Here is a 20,846-nt window from a genome sequence, read left to right as displayed (position 1 = left end):
GTTCTGCCCGTTCGGCTTGTGAATTAATGATAAGGGTGTTAGGGTTAAGTGAATTTCTACTGAAATATACATGGCGTTGATATAAAAATGTCCAGGAGCCATTACAGTAATATGGCAGATTCATGTTAATGCGAAGATTACAGCTGGTTTCAGTGAATGCTCGAGTTCAAGCACACTGCAGGATTGAACTGCTACATTCGATCTAAATTCGAAAAGCCTTTAGTGTTTTGTTAAACATGAATATAGTCACATAAAGTTAAGCAAAACATTTCACAATAGTGCGGATCATCTCAAAATAAAGACGAAACATATTTAAATACTTTTGGAGGTCAGATGTTAAAGGAACAATTCGCACTAGAATGACAATTTTGTCATAATTTATTCACCCCCACGTCATTCAAAACCTCTTTGTGATTCTTTCTTCTGTGGAACATAAATCAAGCAATTTTGAGAAATGTTCCAGTGGTTCAATGGAAATCAATGGGGGTCAATGTTGTTCGGTATATAAAAATATCTTCTTTTGGGGTCTGCAGAAGTAAGTCCATTTTGGCATGACATTCATATTTCAGGGCTACTATATATATTCCTTTAAGCTCAGGGCACTAGGCTTGTATGCAAATGACTAAAAACACTGTAATGGTTAGCGATATTCTACCACACTCCAGGAATTTCGTAAACCACACAGCTTTGAAGGTTGTATTTGTATTGAGCTTAGAGATCAATATGTAAAATTTAGATCCTCAGTTGACCACAAGTGTTTTTGCAAGTCAAAGTTCATTGAACTTCGGTGTGCAGCAAAAGACGGAGCATTTTGACATGAGCTTGTATTTCTTCTCTCCCACGTTCACATGCATATAAATGAAAATGAAAAAGTGAATAGGACATGAAGTCGAGCGTGGTCGCACCTTTAGTGAAACATATTCATATTTAATGTGGTCACCAGTTGGTGAAGGGTAATTGTAAAAGTGGCTGTGTAGCTTTTTCTTTACAGATGACAATATTTTGTCATGTAATCCACAATACTTTCTGGATCCACTGCATAATGTGTCGTGTCATTTACGTCTCATCTCTTTATTTTTTGTTATAGATTCTTTACTGGGAGATGGACAATCAGAATGAAACGGAAAGGGTTAAGATTCTCTTTCGACCAGAAACCAACATGAGATTGAAGAACCTGACCAGTTACACATACTACATGGTGAAGCTGTCTGCCTTCAACGCAGCTGGAGACGGTCCGTTCAGTGAGCCCAAGAGGGGGCGCACTCTTCAAGCCGGTAAGCTACTGCATAAATCATCTTCACTGCCATTATATTCTTATTCAAACGTGATCTCAGCACCACCCTCCGACGCCAGCGCAAACCTTTAAAGGTTAAACCGTAAATCTGACCGCAGACAGCACGCCAAGGGCAGTACGTCCACTTCCACGTTGTCTTCTTCACCATGCATGAAAACCAGACCAACACCTGATCAGGTTTTGGCGCATGCGGCATTATATCACCGTTGCATCATTCACTTTAGCAATTCTGTGTTCTGTGTTAAATCATTCAGTCTATAAATGTTGTCGGAATGGATTACGCACAAGCACGGAACGATTTGACCTCAGGCTTCACCTCGCTGGAATGACGAGGAAAGGCTCTTTACCCACGAGTCACTTCAAAAAAACAATTTGAAAATTATTCAAATGGTCTTGATGTGACCTCATTTGTACAAACAGAGGAAATTCTCCCCCCTCTTCCTCTCTTTGACATTTCCTGAAGCCACTTGCGTCAGAGGACGGATGTGTATAGCAGACAGCTAGCGTTGTAAGAGTTTGTACTGGATGTTTTGACGTTAATATTGTTTATAATACAGATAGGTGTGACTGAGGAAATGACTCACATAGAAAGCTCCTGTAGAACAGAACATTCATGTGCACCTGTGACCTCATATCAGTTGAATTTATATTAATACAGTTGTTAGAGGGACAGTCACCTAAACATATTATTCAAGTTATTGTTTATTAACCCTCATGTCATTTAAAACCTCTTTATGACGGTTCTGTGGACCACAAAGATGATTTTTTGAGAAATTTCTCAGTGTTTTTGTGTCCATACAATGGATGTCAAGGGGTGTCAGTGTTGTTTGGTTATCAAGGTTCTTCAGAATATCGTCCTATGTGTTCTACAGAAGAAAGAAAGTTATGCAGGTTTAGAATGACATTAGAGTAAATAAATTATGAGATGAACTGTCCCTTTATTATAAATGTTCTTTGGTCGCCCCTTTTAGGGACAGTTTACCCCAAGACACTAATTCTGTTTGTTTGTCTAAAGAATACATTTTTGAAGAATTTTGGTGAACAAAACCGTTTGTCCACATTCACTCTGTTGTATGGACACAAAACCAAAGCAAGTCAATGGGGAACAACGTTTTTCTTCAGAATATCTTCTTTTGTGTTCTGCAGAAGAAAGAAAGTCATACAAGGTTTAAATGACAAGAGGGTGATGACGGAATTTTCATTTTGGGGTGAACTATGCCTATAAACACACTACAGTTCATCTTACTGTCCAAAAGAATCAACTCTCTAAAATTAAAAACAGTAAATTTAATTGCAGCCTAAATTTAAGTAAAATCCAAACCGTGCCAAATGTTATATAGTTATGTGCTTTTTTAGACGTTTTCACATTTAGTCATTTAGCAGACGCTTTTATCCAAAGCGACTTACAAATTAGTTAAACAATAGAAGCAATTGGAACAACATAAGGCATGAGTGCAGTAAAACTGGTCTCATAAAGCCCACCACAGTATACAAAGCTAAGTTTTTTCATAAGAATAGAAAGAGTAAAAATAGATGTCAGATCTAGTGCTGTGTGATTCGGGGAAAATGCGATTTTTTTGGACAATTTTAGAAACAAGTAGACAATGTGCTGAATGTTTCATTTCATCCAAGTGAAATTAGCAAAACAGTTATGTAAAATTTACATTTGGTTGAAACCACTCTTGCCACTGCATTCTGGATCATCTATAGAGGTTTGGTTGTGCAAGCTGTGAGTGTGAGTCCAGTCAGTGCAAAAGTCCAGTTTGGACAAACAAGAGGCTGGATTAGGACTTGCTTAGCATGCTCAAACAGGAATGGCCTAATGTTGTAGAGCATGAATCTTCAGGACCGGGTGGTGCAGGCAACATGATCCGTGAAGTTTAGCAGATCAACAATCACCACTTCCAGGTTTCTGGCCATTCTGGAAGGTGTGGTGGTTGATGACCCTAGTTGAATGGAGAGGTTATGATGAATCTTTGGGTCGGCCGGGATTTCAAGCATTTCAGATTTTCCAAGATTCAGCTGCAGGGGATGGCCCTTTATCCAGAGGGAAATGTCACCCAGGCATGCTGAAATGCATGCAGAAACAGTTGGATCGTCGGGCAGAAATGACAGGTGGAGTTGTTTACCGCTTAGGAGTGATAGGAAAAGCCATGTTTCCGAATGACAGAACCTAGGGATGTCATGTATATGGACAAGAGAAAAGGACCAAGCAGTGAACCCTGAGGCAATCCCTGTATTGAGATGTTGGGACTCAGAGACCTCACCTCTCCAGGATACTCTAAATGTTCTGCATTAGATAGGAGGAGAGCTGGTTAAATACAACATGCTCAGGACTTTTGGCAATGAAGGGGAGGAGAGATACCGGTCTGCAGTTATCTAACAGTGCAGGATTAAGAGTGGGTTTCTTCAGGAGCGGGGTAATACGTCCCTCTTTGAAGACTGTGGGAAATGTTCCTGTGGTGAGAGACGGGTTGAGAATGTGGGTCAGAACAGGAGCAACCGCTCGAGAGATGGCCTGGGAAGGATGAGTGGGGATGGGATTTAGCGGGCAGGTACTCAGGTGGTTAGAAGAAATGACCTTGGAAACGTCATCTTCAGATCAAAGAGAGAAAGAAGGGAGCGAGCATGTGTCGGGGGCTTGGGCATATTCAAGAGGCGGTTACGCAGAGAATTTACTGCTGATGGTTGTCGTTTTCTTTACGAAGAAAGAAGCAAAATCATCAGCTGTTAAGTCCGATGAGTCCGGTGAGGGGGCAGGCGGGCAAAGAAGAGCAGAGAAGGTTTTACAGAGAGTACTAGAATCAAGCGAGTTGTTGATTTTAGAGTGGTAGTACTGGATCTCTTTCAATGTGATAATTGTTGTAATAAAACCAGCTTTTGACTACAGATAACTGAAATGAGCCTGTCAGTTTTAAAAGATGGAAAGAAAGATGATATAACCATCCACTTGAAACCCTACGGTGAAATATTTCCACGGTTAAGGTGATTTTCAGCTTTTTCTTCTCATTGGCCTCAAGTAGCTTATAGCTGTAATGTAGTGATCTGTATCTGTCTGTATTTTATTATTTACTGCAGGACGAGAATGTATCTTTTTATTTCTTGCTCTTTTCCAATCCTCTCTTTTCATTGCAGCCCCCAGTGCCCCCAGCTTCATCAGTTTCTCTGAGGTGACCAGCAGCACCCTCAATGTGTCCTGGGGATTCCCGCTGTCGCCCAACGGTGTGGTGGAGGGCTACAGGGTGGTGTATGAGCCCACTGCTCCTATTCAAGGTCTGGCTGAAGTGTTTTGACTGTTGTGGCTTTTTGTTGTTGTTTGGGAAAACTAATCTTGTTTATGTGTCCATCAGGTGTGACTAAAGTAGTAACTGTGGATATCCGTGGCAGCTGGCAGCGCTGGCTGAAGGTTCGAGACCTGACCAGGGGTGTCACCTACTGCTTCCGTGTTCAGGCGAGGACTATCGCCTATGGGCCAGAAGCGGAATCCAACATTACAGCCGGCCCTGTCAAAGGTGAACTACACAGCCCTGAAATATACACAAACATCAGCGAAATTTGATGATCTGGGTTGCTGAGCACAGCGTGCATTACACATTTATCACCGGGGAGCGTCGGAAATCTACGCTGTGAAAAGAAGCCTGCATGGATCAATATTTCACAATGGTGTAGACATTCGCTTTAAGAACAAGAGTTGGATCCTTCAGAACTGACCACGTGTTTTCCTCTCTGCATAGGATCTCCTGGATCACCTGTAGAAATGTCAATCACAAAGACCGGCTCAATGCTCAATATCCATTGGACACCTGGGGAGACAGTAACAGGTCATGTCACAGGCTATGTCATCGAAGCACGTCCATCAGGTACATCAGGGAAGATTTTTGCTTTATGTATACAGTTTTAGATTTAAGGGGTGGTGCAATGTTTTGGAAGTAGAAGATTGTTTCACCACACTTGGCAGATTAAAATACATTTACATACAACACAAGTCATTGTGTCGCCCAAGACATAATATCAAAGATGCTCGACCTCTCATGATAAATTTAATACTGAACCATAGTCATCAGAATAGACACACAAATCATAACAGACGTTTCTTTCATGTAAGCAGTTTGTATGTCTTTAATTGAATTTTACTTGCATCACATGACTTGTCAATGACATTTCTTACAATGCAGTTTATTTTCATGAGAAGTTTTTGATAAAGTATTTACAGGTTTAAAATGACATGAGGATGAATAAATGATGAAAGGATGTTTATGTTTAAGTTAATGTTAATTAATAAAAAGTGAATTTACTGAACATTTTGTACTTCATACTGGTGTAAAAGTAAATAGTCTTTTTTCCTGTCATCATGGATATAATCCCATTGAACAACACTGCATGTTAGGTAATGAAACAGCCGCTTGACGTTCTTGCTTCCACATCTGCTAAGCAAGTGTAATGGGACCCAGTAATGATCTTAGTGCTTCCAAGTGACATTTTCATTGAATGTGACCTTTGTCTGCGCAGATGAGGGATTGTGGGATACCTTTGTGCGGCACCTGCCTCCCACCAGCACCTCTCACTCTGTGAATCTGGACCGCCTCAGACAGGGCATCAGCTACCAGTTCAGAGTCCTGGCGATCAACGAGTTTGGCTACGGTGAGCCTAGTGCGCCCTCTGCTGCTATGTCAGGTAATTGCACTTTCATCAGCTTGACTATGATGAGTCATCTTGGGGACTGATTTTTGAGTGTTCATATTCCTTAGGTCGGATGTGAGCTTCATGTGATAATCATGAGAACCTTAGGATCCATATCTTCTTATATCTTCTTATGGTATGGAAGACTTAAGGGAGACGTGGTGATAAGACTTGGTATACTTGAGGTAGACTTGGTGTTAAAAAAAACTCAAATTAAATTAATCAGGTAATAAAGAAACTTGATTCAAATTTATTTTTCTTAACACCATTGAAAATAGTTGCCTCTTGTTTAAACTAAATTTAGCTAATTTCACAGAATACACAACCTAATATTTTATTCCATTTTGCCTCTCAAGTGAAACTTTAAGTAAGAAGAACATTTATTTTTAATGTATTTAAATTTCTAAAGGGGTATATGCACACGGCACGATGGCGTACTTCTGCTAAAATCTCATCCAGCTAGGTCACTTCCTCTCTCATGCCACTAAGCAGATTTTTGACCAAGGTATAACAAAAGTGCAAATGTTCACTTTGCTATTTTTTCATATTTGTTGATGGTACCTTGAAACGGATAGCCTGAAGTGCTTCTCCTTTCGAGTTGTCAACATATGGCGAAGTGTTTAAATAACTAAACCCACACGCTGTTGATCCTATGTGCATCCTGAAGCGAACTGCCATTGTTTCCTACGGCACCCGGTGTAACGGCCTGGTTGAGATTTTAGCGCAAGTACGTCATCGACCCGTATGCATACACCCCATTTCGATTTGCAAATTTAAACAAAGTGTGAGACATTGTGGAGGTCTGTTCTTCATCTAATCTCTTTGTTGACTGGGTGAAACCTTCAAGTTCATCAAGAGATCTTTATGAGTTTGTTTTTACCACAGGCTTGTCCACTCATAAGCCTCCTTATCAGAGATATTACAACCAGTTTCAGTCTTTTATTGTATAAGGAGAGTTAATAGAGGAATGTGAGGTCATTTATAAAGCTAAAGCCTTATAAGGTACGTCAGGCACTGGAGGTTCATGTTATGGACAAATAAAGAAGTGTGTATCTCTGAATGTTACACCTGAGGTTATATCATGATGTGGTTAAAAGGCTTTACATTATGTAATAATTATATCACACAGATATCAATGGGTATCACGAGGCAGGCATTCAAAACACATCCCACATCCAATAGACAAACTCCTAACTTACACAACCTTAGGAACGAAACCATTGTAACTGATGACACAATTGCAGTATTACCCCGGAGACGTCTGTCATTCCATTTACTGAATTATCAAAGTTAAAGGGATTGAAACTGGAAAAAAATATGAATGGTTGCTCTATCAATCTTTTTAGGTAATCAATGCAGCGTTCTGAAAGTCATGCAGGTGTGTTTGTAAAGGAAAACCATAGCGCGTTATCAACATCTCGCGTGTCTTCAGACTGAAATATTCATATGGCAGACGCACTGCAATCTGTGTGAGACTTGATGTCACTGCAGCTCAATATTTCTGTCAGAGCGGTCCATCAGAGATATGACTGCTGACTCCAGGGCATTAGAGATGAACAGACAGGACACATGCGGATAAACATACCTCACTGCTGATCTGAATACGTTCTGAATAACATCTGTTCCGAGGTGCTGCTTGCTTATGCCGATTATGCAGCAGACGTAGATGATGCCCCGTGGCTTGTTTTTCTCATTCATTTTCATAAGTAATCATCTAGAACACCCTAACAAGTCCAAACAACTTGTCAGAACTCTTTAGTGACCACATAAGGACACCCTGGCAACCAGCCAGGACACCCCAGCAGCCCTCAGGGGGAGTTTTGCACATGCACTGTAATAATGGAGATGTTGTTTGTGTTTAGCTCAAGTGGACACGCCGTTCTATGAGGAGTGGTGGTTTCTGGTCGTGTTGGCGCTGTGCGGTCTGATTCTGCTGCTGCTGGTGGTTTTCGTCCTCGTCCTGCATGGCCAGAACAGAAAGTACAAGAGCTGCGGAACAGGTGTGACCTAAACCAAACCTCTCCAATATTCATATAATAAACCATCAATCCGTTCTCTCACAACATCATATGCTAAATGTTTGCATGCATATTTAGAGAAGAAATCCACCACTTGCAAGTTGAAAGAGTTATTCAAGTTGAAGCAAGGTGTTGTTTTTGCCGGGATGATGATATGCTTACTGCCGTAGGTAAAGCCGTGTCCACGGTGGAGGAGACGATTACACTGGACAATGGAGGATTCACCGCTCTGGAGCTCAACAGCAGGCCTGTTCATGTCAAGGGCGTTTTCCTTAGGAAGAATGGAACCAGGTAACATCACTTATCAAACGTATGTTTATAGTAAACTCTAGGGAAGTTCACAAACTACTTTTATGCTTTTTGAGGGCGGAAAATAATTCAGACATCTTTTATTCACTGTCAAATTGTTCAAAACCTGTAAATGACTCTTTCTTCTGTGGAACACAAAAGAAGATATTTTGAGAAACGTCTCTGTGGTTTTATGATTATACAATGGAAGTCAAAGGGGTTCAATGTTGTTTGGTTACCAATGTCATCCGAAATATCCTCTGCTGTGTCCTGTAGATAAAAGTAAGTCACACAAGTTTGGAATAATGTGAGGGGGAGTAAATGATTCAAATAATAGAAAAGCATTTTTGGGTGAACTATCCCTGTAATGGTCAACTATGTATTTAAATGTATTTTTGGCATATTAAAGAGTCACAGCAGACTCCTTTTTCAGCCTCACATTCTGAACCAGAGCACTAGATTTGTGGCATGCAAATTGCAATAGATTTGTGGATAAATTAGTTCTGTTACCTGATTTGCATAATTACTGTGGAGAAACAGACACTTAAATAAATAAACCTCACTACCGGCGGCTGCAGTTCATCCATAGTAAGTCCCCCACTGTGCATTGTCTCATCTTTACCTTTACCACCACACCTTACTTCAGTCCTTTTTTCCAGCAAGATTGACAAATTTCCCCCAGTTTACAAATATCTGACCGAAAGATTATTAACAGAAAATCGTGTTTGGTCTTCCTCCGAATAAAAGAATCATGTTATACTCTAAATGTTGTACTTCAAAAGAACCCCACAAATAAACATAGACATGCTACAGTGTCTAAGGACACAGAGAACCGGGAGAGATACCCTGTGTTCTCATTCCTCTCTCTCTCTCTCTCTCTCTCTCTCTCCTGGAGCAGGTCACCTCCTCGACCCAATCCAGCTGGACTGCGCTATTCTGATGAAGACATCTGTAGCAACTACAACGGTGTGGTTTCCACAGAGAGCACAGCACTGACAGAGCGACCTGCCGACATATCCGAGTCTGAGGTGAACTTTTGCCACATGCGCACACACAGACTGTGTTGGTTGTGCCTTCCACGTGTTCCATCTCTAGTTGGCCAAGTGTAAATAGCTCATACTTTGTGTCAAAATAATGACTTTAAAGATAAATTGTGCATATCACAGACTTCAATTTTTCGGAAAATACCAAGAGCAGATCGTGATTTCTTTTTTATTATAGCAATAACAGATACAACAAGCAATGTTAAATCAAATGTATAGGATGTTATATAAATTATTACATAATTATATTAATCTATTACCAGACAAAATGCATGATTATATGAATAATATTGTATTTTATTAATATATACAATTTTGTGTGTGTATATATATATATATATATATAGTGTTATCTATCATAATTTTAATACTGTTCATAATAAGGCTCGATTGTAGTTCTATGACAAAATGTTTGGATAAATTAATAATGATGAATAAATCCCTCTTTGTTTATACTTAATAATAAAAAATGATTTCACATCCCTACATTATTTGGTAAGTGCCGTTGTCGGGGTCCTGATCACACTGACAGGAATTATTCATGGATAATGACCTTATCGGAGACCTAAAATGTTATCCCTCACATATGGCACAACTCAAGTCCGCCAGTTCAAGTCTTCCTCTCTCGTGTTTTTCATTATCAGGCAACAGACAGCGAATGTGAAGAGGAGCCAATCAAACACTCGTTCGTGAATCACTACATGAGCGACCCATCCTACTTCAACTCCTGGAAGCGGCAGCAGAAGGGGCTCAAGCAGACTCTGGCCTGTTCCTACGAGGACTGCGCGAGCGGCGATGCGGAGTCTTACTATCAGACAGTGGTCACGCAGCACAGCGTGGGCGGGGTCTACACCCCCACGGGTCAGCCCGCCCCTGGCTCACGGACTCCTGTCACGGGCTTCTCCTCATTCGTGTGACGCACGGGTGCCCGGTCAGCCTGGACCCGGACCCCTCTGTGTGGTCTCAGGCAGCACGGTTACAGAGACGGGATTTTTTGATATCCACAGTATCAATACTGATATAATGAACGCTGAATTCTGATTATGAAGCGAGTGAAGACGAAAAATGATTTTTATATGCCAATACTGAAGACTTTTCACAGCACCGGTGATAATCAGAATTACTGTCTCTCTGTGTGTGTCCCTCCTGTTTGCAGCCTTGTGAAAGATGGTTTTAAAACACAGGACTTGACTGAAAGCTCCTGCCCGTGACCTATAGTTGTGATAAGACGTTCCCTCTCCAAAGGGTGGCACATTCTGTATTCAACATTCCTGCCACTGTTCCCTTTACCACACTGAAAAGAAACGCTAAGACAATACATGCTGTATACTCTCGTCTGAATATGCTTCATCTCACTGTCAAGTGACGCTTTATATACACCTTGCATTTGAGATGTTAAAGGTCAGAAGTGTAAATCTTCTCTAATGGATCGGATTCACGGATAATGAAGCATGGAGCTCTGGGCACAAACGTCACAGTGTTTTAGTATATTCTGTATAGACTCACCAGCAAGAAACATACTGTATCGAGGCTGTCAGAGGAAGGTAGCTTTAGTTCTTCATCTCTGTCAAATCAGATGGTGAGCTGCCAGATGTGTTGTGATGTGCTTCGGTGCCATTGTGCCATTGCTTACGGTCACACATACTGACATCGTGGTTATAATTTTACTGTCTGTTTGGCCTGGTTTCAAACTGCACTCATTTTGAAATTATTTAATGAATGTATGAAGTGTACGTGTTGAGAACAGTACGGCTGCTTTGCACATACGCACTCTTGAGCCATATTGGGTTTCCTTCTTCTTCAGTATCTTTGGTTTTTTTACAGGATGGTAAAAAATGTGTCATTTTACAGTGTGATTATAAAATTAATTCGTTTCTTTTTTTTGTTCACCGTAGTGTTATTAAAAAGATGTTCAGCAGTTTGTACATTCATAGGTATGACGTTTTTGGAGTAAATGCCAACTCAATGAGTACATGAAGCAAACCAGTGTGCGCTGTGATGGGAATGTTGGTTTGAATCCCGCCAAATGTTTTAGCACAAGTGTGTGTCATGGACGTTCACGAAGTTAAAGAAGTTCATGTTTTTTTAAGGTAAATTAAATGTTTGTTGTTGACTCAAATGACTACAAAGACGTCTTGTTGCTGTTTCTTCAAAAACTATTATAACGGCTGTGTCACAATTCAGTGATATGATATGGTCTCTAAGCATTTTTATCACTTTCCGTTCTCGGTGTAAAGTTCAATGAACACAATGCATCAGTGGTGATATTGACTCTTATCACTATCCTCTTTGACTGTCGAATGGATTGAAGACCTTTCACTTTTTGCAATCATTTGAATAAAAGCATAAGATGTAAAACGTAATAAATCCACGTGCACAAACCTGAACGTTTCTTTTCTCTTATGTTGATATTAAACAATGTTACCCTGCCTGTGAAAACCCGGCATTTGTGATCAACTGTGCTTTTCATAAAACCACCCTACATAATATACAAAATATATAAATAAAAAATCACTTTGATGTGTTTAATATTGACTATAAGAACAAATATTAAAACGATTCAATTAATTGCTGAAATCAAACTTTGATGCTTGTCATCTCATTATTAGATTTTGAGACTAACCTGGTTTTCACAGACAGGGTCACAATTTAATATCATTTATTTGGAAGCGTATTATTCTTTTGTCCGGTGGGTGGCGCACTATACACCGTTTTTAGGAGGATGTTTTGATATCGACACAATAAACGAGGAAGTACACGGTAAAGTCTCAGAAGTCACACTTTACAGTCTCTTTTAAGGTGAGTAATGTCGTTTTGATGACTCTCAAAGTTACAGTAGTTTTCTTGGATTCATTCTGTGATTTTGTCCTCAACTGTGGACATACGTCATCTCAATAACAGTCATAAACGAAGATACACGTATACCTGTTGATTCGTGCCTTATATGGTCCTCGTGCTCACCTGTAAACCACGCCTTTTTTATTGATACGTGATTCAATATTTGACTTCAATAAATTGAAAGCCGCAGGACATGAGCTGCGATCACACTTACTGGTGGAGAAAGACACAATGATCGATCTGTCATCTGTATCTGTGACCTGGACCTTGGTGGTACTGCTCATAACCCTTCTGTTTATGTAAGTATGCGCTGACATTCAGTGGGTCTTATTCTGGGTTATATTTAATATCTTTCTCCATATATATGGCTTCTGGATGTCGTGTTAAGTTTACGGTTGCTTGGTCTATTACAGGGCTATTCAATTAAAGTGCCAAGAGGTCCGTCTTTATGTTTTCTTCCAAACGGAGGTCAACAATATGTTAGAACAAATAGATATTTAATCAGTTTAACCCAGTTGGATATACTGTGTTGAACATATGATCGTTTACCGAGGCATTTATTTCATACATTGATATATGTATATCAATGTATGTATATGTATGCTTTAGGGGAATGCTAATAGAAGTCGGATAATTCAGATTTGTAAATAACAAAACTACTGACAACATGCAAACAGCAAATGCTATATAACAATTCAAACAAAGTTGCTTACTAAATGAGCCTTTCCATGCCAAGTCACCTTTTCACTTTCATACCAGACCTACTTCTATCTTTAAATAATTTACCAATTAAAACGTCGTTCATTACAAAATGTGAACTTGCTTGTGAAAACCCAGCAAAAGTCCTTCCTGAAATCATCCTACACAACATTCTGTGAAAATATAACTATATCTTCAATATTGACTGAATAATACCAAAATCTTAGTGAAATGAATGCTTGACATTAATCTTTGATGCTTGCTATAATAATCAGTTTCGATTGTGAGATGTTAGCCGGGGTTTTCACAGGGTCTCACATTTTTAAATGCTGACCAATAATGCTAATGCTAAATGTAGATAAAACGTTATGGTTCATAAAATATCACAAATATGGTTGAAAGGTTGGAGACACATAGCAAAAAGTAAACAAACTGACGGATACAAATGCTTTCATATTTGCTGCATTTTGTCTACTGTTGTGTCTGCCTGATCTATTATTTCTGTTATTGATCAAACGGCATTGTATTATCTATCATTTACAGATACCTAATAAATATTCGATCTCAGTTTTTAGTTTGTGGTGATTTTGTAATACGTTTGCATTATGTTTTATGGCTTTTAAATGTATAGGTATGGTTTTAACAATAGCGACTGTTTATTATTTCTAGCTTTAATCAAACTTGTCACGTGTTCATGTTAGTTTCTGTGGACTTTTACGTTTGTTTCTTATTAGTTCTTCCTGTCCTGTGTTGTAGTTCTTTTGTTCATTGGCCCTTTGTTAATTATCTTCCCAGGTGTTTCTTGTTACTTAGTTCCCTGTGGAGAGCGGTCTCTCGACATTGCATAACTACGCTATGGGGTAAACCCTCCTTCTCTGCCTTTCTGAAGCCTTATTGAATCACGCCACTGCCATTGCTGCTCGCGATGGCAAAAATGAGCGGGCCCTGCCGCTACTATATTATGCGCCATAATAGCGGGATTGCCTCAGAATCTTCTCCTTCACGAACCTGAAGTCTTGCTGTTGATAGGTCGCTACCGTACGGGACAGGTGATTCCGGCGTCCCGTAAATGCGTTCCGACAGATGTTTAACAAGAAGAACTTTGCTTTGAATGGATTATAGGTAAGCGAAGAGGAGCTACAGGTTGCAGGCAGAGGCCCACTTCTGCTAGAGCACCGCTTTTTTTACTCGACTAAACTTTGTGTGTTTCATAGCCGAGCATGTGCAATAGGTTGTGACAGCAATGCTGCCCCTGTGACCGTGTGTATGCGCGCTTTTGTGTGTGTGCACAGACCTCCAACCGTTATTACTTAGGCACGCTGTTGTCTCTCTTGTATCCCGGCCTCATATCGGACTCAGGTAGACAGCGCTGAGTGTGGCTGCTTATCATACTTCTATTTGAATGCTCGGGTAGATTTGCGCATAGGGGATATACAATGCACTCCGTGTATGATGTTGAGTGTGTGCTCTGTGATAGTATGTCACATGTAGACCGTATGGTTATGTGCTCATCACTCTAAATGTCATTTTGTGATCAACGGTATGCTCTCTGCATTCTGATCATGCCCCATGTATACAATCCCCATAGCATAGTTACGCAATGTCGAGAGACCGCTCTTTAAAGGGAACATCTCCGGTTACTGTCGTAACCTCGGTTCTCTGAAAAGTGGGACGAGACATTGCATTAGCTGCCGTGTTCACTGTTCAGATCCACTTGTCTGTGCATTTTGGGTATCCACAAGACACATATGCCCAGGGGCCTCTGAATTCTTTATCTGGGCCTGTATAATCTGTCATTGAGTTTGGCCTGAGATCTCGAAGCTTTTAATTCATTGTCACCAGTAGGTGGCGCCCGCATGTGGTGTTCGAATGCTCCGAAAACCTGAATGATTTTGCGATGCAATTGATTCAAAGCTTTTTTTCTCCCATCACTAAAGGAAACACTGGGGTTTAAATACATTGGGAAAACTAAGTAACAAGAAACACCTGGGAAGATTACTAACAAAGGGCCAATGAACAAAATAATTATGAAGGACTACTCAGCACATTACAGGAAACAGGAACTCATAAAAGGAACAAACTAAACATGAACACGTGAAAATACTGGATTGTATTTTTTTTGTGTAGTTCAAACAGTGAGGGAAATCATTTTTATATAAATCAAGTTTTATTTATATTTCCCCCACTGTAAATATCTATTACTGCAATGGATCTGAATTAGTTTGTGCATAATTTTGGTATGATAATTCTGTCATTGTAGTTATGGTGTCTGGCCACATGGGTTTTTCAACAAACTGGGAATTCCAGGACCTAGGCCTTGGCCATTCCTTGGCACATTTCTCTCATATCAAAAAGTGGGTGTTTTATTATTTAACTATTTTAAAATAAAATGTGTTAGGTCAAACGTGAATTGGCAAAACAAAAAGAAATGGAAACCGAAAAGCTTCTTGATTTTCATTGTATTTATACAAATGTATTTTAGGGTTTGTGCAATTTCGATATGGAGTGTGCAGAGAAATATGGAAAGATGTGGGGGTGAGTACCACTCAACCATTTACTAATTTATTTATCAGTTTCTTTATTGCATATTTAAATCGAGCTTGTTGTCATTTTTACAGTCTAAATTATGTTTCATTTTATACATTTATACAAGTTGGAATTCCAGTGTTAATATACAAAGGGATATTTCAGATGCAAAACAAGATTGCGGATGTTTTACTCACCCTCAAGGCATCCTCCTGACTGAATATGACTTTCTTCTTGAAGAGTAATGCAATCTGAGTTATAATACCACATATAATTTTTCTTCCAAGCTTTTGTAACCGTCATTTGCTGGAAGTTCAAGCCTCTGGTTCACGCACAGCCAAGGGATAACAAAAGTAAGACATTAACATTAATAGCGGTGTCAATATGGATATTTATCTTAAACAAACTCATCGATTCCCTTTAGAAGACCTTTTTTAAGACCAGGGAACCGTGTCGAGCGTTCTTTGATCGATGGATGCACTTTTTGGAGCTTCAAAAAAGTGTCCCCCATTCACTACCATTCTACCACTTGGAAGTAAAATGATCAGTGGTATTATAACTCTGACTGCATTATTCTTCAAGAAGAACGTCATATCAGGAGGCCTTGAGGGTGAATTAAAAATGCGGAAATTTAGTTTTGCCTATTATATTTATATTTGAATATTAAGAGATATGTCAAAGGAAATGCAGCATATCTATTGAAATGTATAGTAAATGAAGATCTGTCAAGAACTAAATCTACTGTAATATGCCGTTGCTGTGACATTGCACAGGAAACCTCCAAACCTGATCAATGTCACTGCAAATCAATATATATTCTTTGTTTTATTATAGGATATTTGATGGAAGACTCCCAATATTAATGATCACTGATCTAGAAATGATCAAAGCCGTTATGGTGAAAGAATGCTATTCCACCTTCACTAACAGAAGGGTAAACCAATCCTCACAAACATCAAAATATTGTTTTTCTGAAAATACGATTCAGAAACAGCTAAGGCTACCTTTAAGGCCCTTTAAAGATCACCACTTTTGAATATTTTAGGAAACCAATGAAACCCTGGCCGGCCCTTTTGCTGATGGAATTACTATAGTTAAAGACGAGAGATGGAAAAGAATTCGTAGTTCACTCTCCCCATATTTCACAAGTGGTCGACTTAAGGAGGTAAAGCCTTTTACCATCACTTATGTTTACACATTGTGTGCACTTTTCACATATTGTGCTGATTTGTAGAGTTGTTAACACTAACAGTTATATCTTAATCTGTTGCAGATATTTCCTACAGCGGTGACACATGCAGATCGTTTTATAAAAAATATGCTGAAGAGAGACCAGGAGCAGCCAGTTAAAATTAAAGAGTATGTCTTACAATCATTTAAAGGAGTCATATGATCCGATATCATGTTTTCCAGTATCTTTGGTGTGTTACAAGTTGTTCATGCATATATAAGTAAAATTGCAAACCAAAAGAGATGTTGTATTTAAAGGCGGCCTAAACCTGCCTTTAAACACTCCCCCACATTTATTTGTCAGTTCGTGAGAAGCATTGAAGAACACCACCCAAAATGTATACGCATGTGTCTATTCCCGCTGAAGTGTTGTTGCTCCTGCCGCCATGTCATGGAGAGACTATGAAAAACTACTTTGTTGGGTCTTCCAAACGAGGATTTATTTAAAACACTTTTCCAGAACAGCACAACTCTGCACGAATATGTTTTAATGGCTTTGTCACGTTACATCAAGACACAGCGTCAAAGGCAGCTCAAGAAGTTGGCTATAGTTCGCTAATAGTTAAACTTAATAGATTTTAAACATAAAACCTTACCAATCTGTTACGCTCTGCTGGCAAAGTCGCGCTTTCTGGATCATATTTGGACTTAAACTCACACGGTACTGGTGACACTATAGGCTGTCAAAATGCTTTGAAGGCTGATGTTTCGGAATAGGGTAAGGGACGTTACATTTCTTCCACATGCTTGAGGTATTCGGCCGATCACAGTGCACTGGGTAGCTGGCCAATAAGAGCGCACAACACTTTGTGGACATCCAAGCAGCAGTAGATGTACAGTATTCATGTATGTTTTCTCTGTATGACTGAATATCACATTGCTGAGATTTAACATGTTTCTTGACAGTGTTGTCGCACCATACAGTTTGGATGTTGTCACCAGCTCTTCTTTCAGTGTTGACATCGACTCCATAAACAACCCCAATGACCCGTTCGTCACCAATATTAAGAAGTTTTTCCAGTTCAGTCTGTTCAGTCCATTCATTCTGATATTAAGTATGTCATTTAAAATAATAGTTTTGATTGACGGTTTAAATTCACTTATAAAAACCACTCAGTTCAAGATTACATTTTGAAGGATTAGGTTTTTCACGAAGACAAATTGCTTTTATATTTCAGCTCTTTTTCCCAGTGTTGCAATTCTTTTGTCCAAAATGGGTATAACGCTTTTCTCAAAGTCATCTATGGATTTTTTCTACAATGCTTTGAGAAAGATAAAAGACGAGCACAACAAAGAATCCAATGTAGGTTTGTCACTATTTCACTCTTTAATAGTAACAGATTTAATGGAATGACGTTTATATATTATATTTATATCTTTCTTCGTTAGGGCCGAGTAGACTTTCTAAAGCTCATGATCCAGAGTCAAATATCTGATGATCAAGCTTTGGACACTACGAGTGAACAACCAGTTAAAGGTTTGAGAGAATATACAGAATTTCAGACGCATGTTGTCAGAGATTTCTTCTGCTTTCACATTTGCTTTTATCTGGACTTGATAGGTCTTACCGACCATGAGATCCTCTCCCAGTCCTTTGTTTTCATCCTGGGAGGTTATGAGACTACAAGTACTACTCTGAGTTTCCTCCTCTATAATCTCGCAACTAATCCAGACTGTCTGCAACAGCTGGTTGAGGAGATTGATACAAACTTTCCCCTCAATGTGAGTAAATTTAAACAGCTTGTATAGACAAAGTTTAAGGCAGAGTAAAAAGAACAGTACGTTATCTTTTGGGGATTTCACAGACACCGGTCACATATGAGGCATTAATGAAAATGGATTACTTGGAAATGGCCATCAACGAATCAATGCGACTTCTTCCCACTGCCCCACGCTTGGAAAGGACCTGTAAGAAAACTATAGAGCTCAATGGGATCACCATACCCAAGGGAACTCTGGTTGGAATTCCTACATATGTGTTAAATCGTGACCCACATCTCTGGGAATCCCCCGATGAGTTCAGACCAGAGAGGTGAGATCATTTTTCTGTTTGCTAGATGAAAAGCATGACACAGCAAGCAACACAGTTTAATTGTATCTCAATAACATTCGTTTAAATGATAAACATGCAGTTTTCGTAACCATTTAATTGTGAGGAAAGTGAGCAAATCCAACTCCATCCACTCATGTTCATTCCATCTAACTATCCAAATGTGTTTAAGGATACAAATCAACATTTTTGAGCAAAACCAGTAATCAAGATTTTTTCACGTATGATTGTCTTCAAGGTGTCTTTACAAGATGATACAGATGTGGAAAAGTGAAAAGATAACGCTGGAGCTAGAAAAAGTGCTTTTAGTATGAGAGAAATGAGTGAACAATTGAATTTTCATTTCATTAAAAGCACCTTTAATTTAACATTTTTATTTGACTGCTCTGTTCGATTTTACTACTGCTCTGAATGTTATAAACGTTTGAAATGCAAAACTGAATGAGTGTGATATTTCTCTGAAGGTTCAGTCCAGAGAGTAAGTCAGAGGTTAACCAGTATGCTTTCATGCCTTTTGGACTCGGGCCCCGAAATTGCATTGGAATGAGATTTGCTCTGATGATCATGAAACTTCTTGTCGTGAAGCTGCTTCAAAACTTCACTGTGGAAACATGTAAAGAGACGCAGGTTGGTACTGGCACCTCTGATCTCATTGTTTAGTATTTACATCTATGAGACTTGTATGTGATGCATTGTTCCCGAGATAAATGCATTTTTTGTTTGTTTGTCTGATTGTTTTCAGATCCCTCTTGAGTTGAATGTCATTTTTCAGCCTAAGGTGCCCATCACACTGAAGTTCATACCAAGATCTCACAGGGACGGTGAATAAAGCTGACGGAGTCGTCACATTTTAGTAAAACTATCTAGAAGACGTGATCGTGTTTAGATATCCTGTAATCACAAGACAAAGTTACATTTAATTAAGGTCTTACATTCTGACATAATGTAATCACACTTCTAATAAGATTTATTTGCTCTCAAACGTTATGTTAACATTATATTTAGCTAAGCTATTGTAATGTTCGTCGCTTGTGATTTTATGCGCCTTGAGCTTTATTTTGTCGTTTGTTTTTTATCTTTGCTATTGTAATAAATGCATTATTCAAAGGCAAAATGTGTATTGGATTTTAAAGAATCTAAAATGTTGGAATGAGGCTACAGAATAATTTCGTACCAATGTGGGATGTTGATGGTGGTTTAATGGGGTCAGCTCGCTATGTTGTCTGGGCTCCATCTCATGCACTAGATCGAAAACTACTATGAATAAAACGGCTTTTTAAAAACATCATTATGTTGATAGGATAGACATACTTTTTCTAGTAACAGAATTTTGTTTAAATTGTTTAATATGGAGGTATATGATGTTTAAAGATTCAATTTAACCCAAAAATGACAATTCTGTTACCATTTATTCCACCACTCCCAAAGTAAGTTATACCGATTTGGAATAACTTGAGGGTGAGTAAATGATGACAGAATTTTCAAGATTTAGACTGTTTTAGAGTAACTTTATCGGTTTTAGATAAATATGCTTTTCATCTGTATAAACCATAAACGACAATGCATGGTTTTATGTCAGTGAGCAGTGCACTAAAGACTTAACATCTTTACACACACTGCAGAAAATTGCTATTTCATATTGACAGTTATTTTAGCGGAATAAAGTTTTCTGTTATGACAGAATAGACATTTATTTACATTTATTACATTAATAAAATAGTCAAATAATATCATATGTTTAAAAAATGTGCTATAAAAACATGTTTTGAAATAGTGTTGGTACATTTGTTCATTTGTGTGTAATATAAAATAAAATGATTTGATTTAACCTGTTCTTAACATATGATTCCACTCAATTTGGTTAATTGTCGAATGTATTATACACAAGGCGCTATAAATATCTCCTATTTAAGATATTTGTAGATACTCTACTAGTAAGTCCTGTTACTTTTGCATCACTCTGATGACCTGATCAAATATTGTGTGGTTCACTTCTTGTCATTATTATAGTGTCTTTCAATGCATTTATTACATTGTATGACATATCGCTTATTGCCCCCTGAATTCTTCGTATGTCGCTTTTGATAAAAGCGTTTGCTAAATGACTAAATGTAAATGTAAAGAGCTCCTTTTAACTTTTTTTCACACTTGAGAGTTTGACTGTGTGATTCTACAAAAAA

General features: G+C 38.8%; 2 protein-coding genes across 4 annotated transcripts in view; both read left to right on the top strand.

Moving 5' to 3' along the window:
* Nucleotides 1–11,707, top strand: part of sdk1a (sidekick cell adhesion molecule 1a) — a 226,678-nt gene extending 214,971 nt beyond the window's left edge. Inside the window, exons 37-45 of one of the 2 annotated variants that reach the window (XM_079456077.1) lie at nucleotides 1,088–1,274; nucleotides 4,430–4,567; nucleotides 4,645–4,806; nucleotides 5,029–5,154; nucleotides 5,804–5,968; nucleotides 7,837–7,974; nucleotides 8,169–8,283; nucleotides 9,179–9,308; nucleotides 9,968–11,707. In XM_079456077.1, coding sequence (XP_079312203.1) covers nucleotides 1,088–1,274; nucleotides 4,430–4,567; nucleotides 4,645–4,806; nucleotides 5,029–5,154; nucleotides 5,804–5,968; nucleotides 7,837–7,974; nucleotides 8,169–8,283; nucleotides 9,179–9,308; nucleotides 9,968–10,240 — 1,434 coding nt within the window. In that variant the 3' untranslated portion in view covers nucleotides 10,241–11,707. Of the gene's footprint in view, nucleotides 1–1,087; nucleotides 1,275–4,429; nucleotides 4,568–4,644; nucleotides 4,807–5,028; nucleotides 5,155–5,803; nucleotides 5,969–7,836; nucleotides 7,975–8,162; nucleotides 8,284–9,178; nucleotides 9,309–9,967 lie in introns of both variants that reach the window. The other variant, XM_079456076.1, reaches the window with a different exon arrangement.
* Nucleotides 11,708–12,009: 302 nt separating this feature from the next.
* On the top strand, nucleotides 12,010–20,500 carry LOC306894076 (cytochrome P450 3A40-like). 2 transcript variants are annotated; one of them, XM_079456311.1, is made up of 14 exons: nucleotides 12,010–12,122; nucleotides 12,352–12,460; nucleotides 15,121–15,214; nucleotides 15,343–15,395; nucleotides 16,221–16,320; nucleotides 16,432–16,551; nucleotides 16,660–16,745; nucleotides 17,523–17,671; nucleotides 17,795–17,919; nucleotides 18,006–18,093; nucleotides 18,178–18,338; nucleotides 18,422–18,648; nucleotides 19,131–19,293; nucleotides 19,409–20,500. In XM_079456311.1, the coding sequence occupies exons 2-14, from the start codon at nucleotides 12,393–12,395 to the stop codon at nucleotides 19,493–19,495; spliced, it is 1,521 nt and encodes a 506-aa protein (XP_079312437.1). In that variant the 5' UTR covers nucleotides 12,010–12,122; nucleotides 12,352–12,392; the 3' UTR covers nucleotides 19,496–20,500. The 2 variants fall into 2 exon arrangements, with proteins under 2 accessions (XP_079312437.1, XP_079312436.1); XM_079456310.1 differs by having other exon boundaries at nucleotides 12,015–12,122; nucleotides 12,346–12,460.
* Nucleotides 20,501–20,846: the final 346 nt, after the last annotated feature.

This window comes from Barbatula barbatula (genome assembly GCF_947034865.1).
Source record: "Barbatula barbatula genome assembly, chromosome: 5".
Classification (NCBI taxonomy): domain Eukaryota; kingdom Metazoa; phylum Chordata; class Actinopteri; order Cypriniformes; family Nemacheilidae; genus Barbatula; species Barbatula barbatula.
Note: the sequence above shows the minus strand (reverse complement) of the source record. Positions and strands in the feature narration are given on the sequence as shown.

What these genes read in the sequence shown, in the direction of transcription:
- LOC306894076 (XM_079456311.1), top strand. Translation starts at nt 12,393, where the DNA reads ATGATCGATCTGTCATCTGTATCTGTGACCTGGACCTTGGTGGTACTG. An exon ending in CAGCCAGTTAAAATTAAAGA is followed by an intron (nt 16,746 to 17,522) that starts GTATGTCTTACA and finishes GTTTCTTGACAG; the next exon opens with TGTTGTCGCACCATACAGTT. An exon ending in ATACAAACTTTCCCCTCAAT is followed by an intron (nt 18,339 to 18,421) that starts GTGAGTAAATTT and finishes GGGATTTCACAG; the next exon opens with ACACCGGTCACATATGAGGC.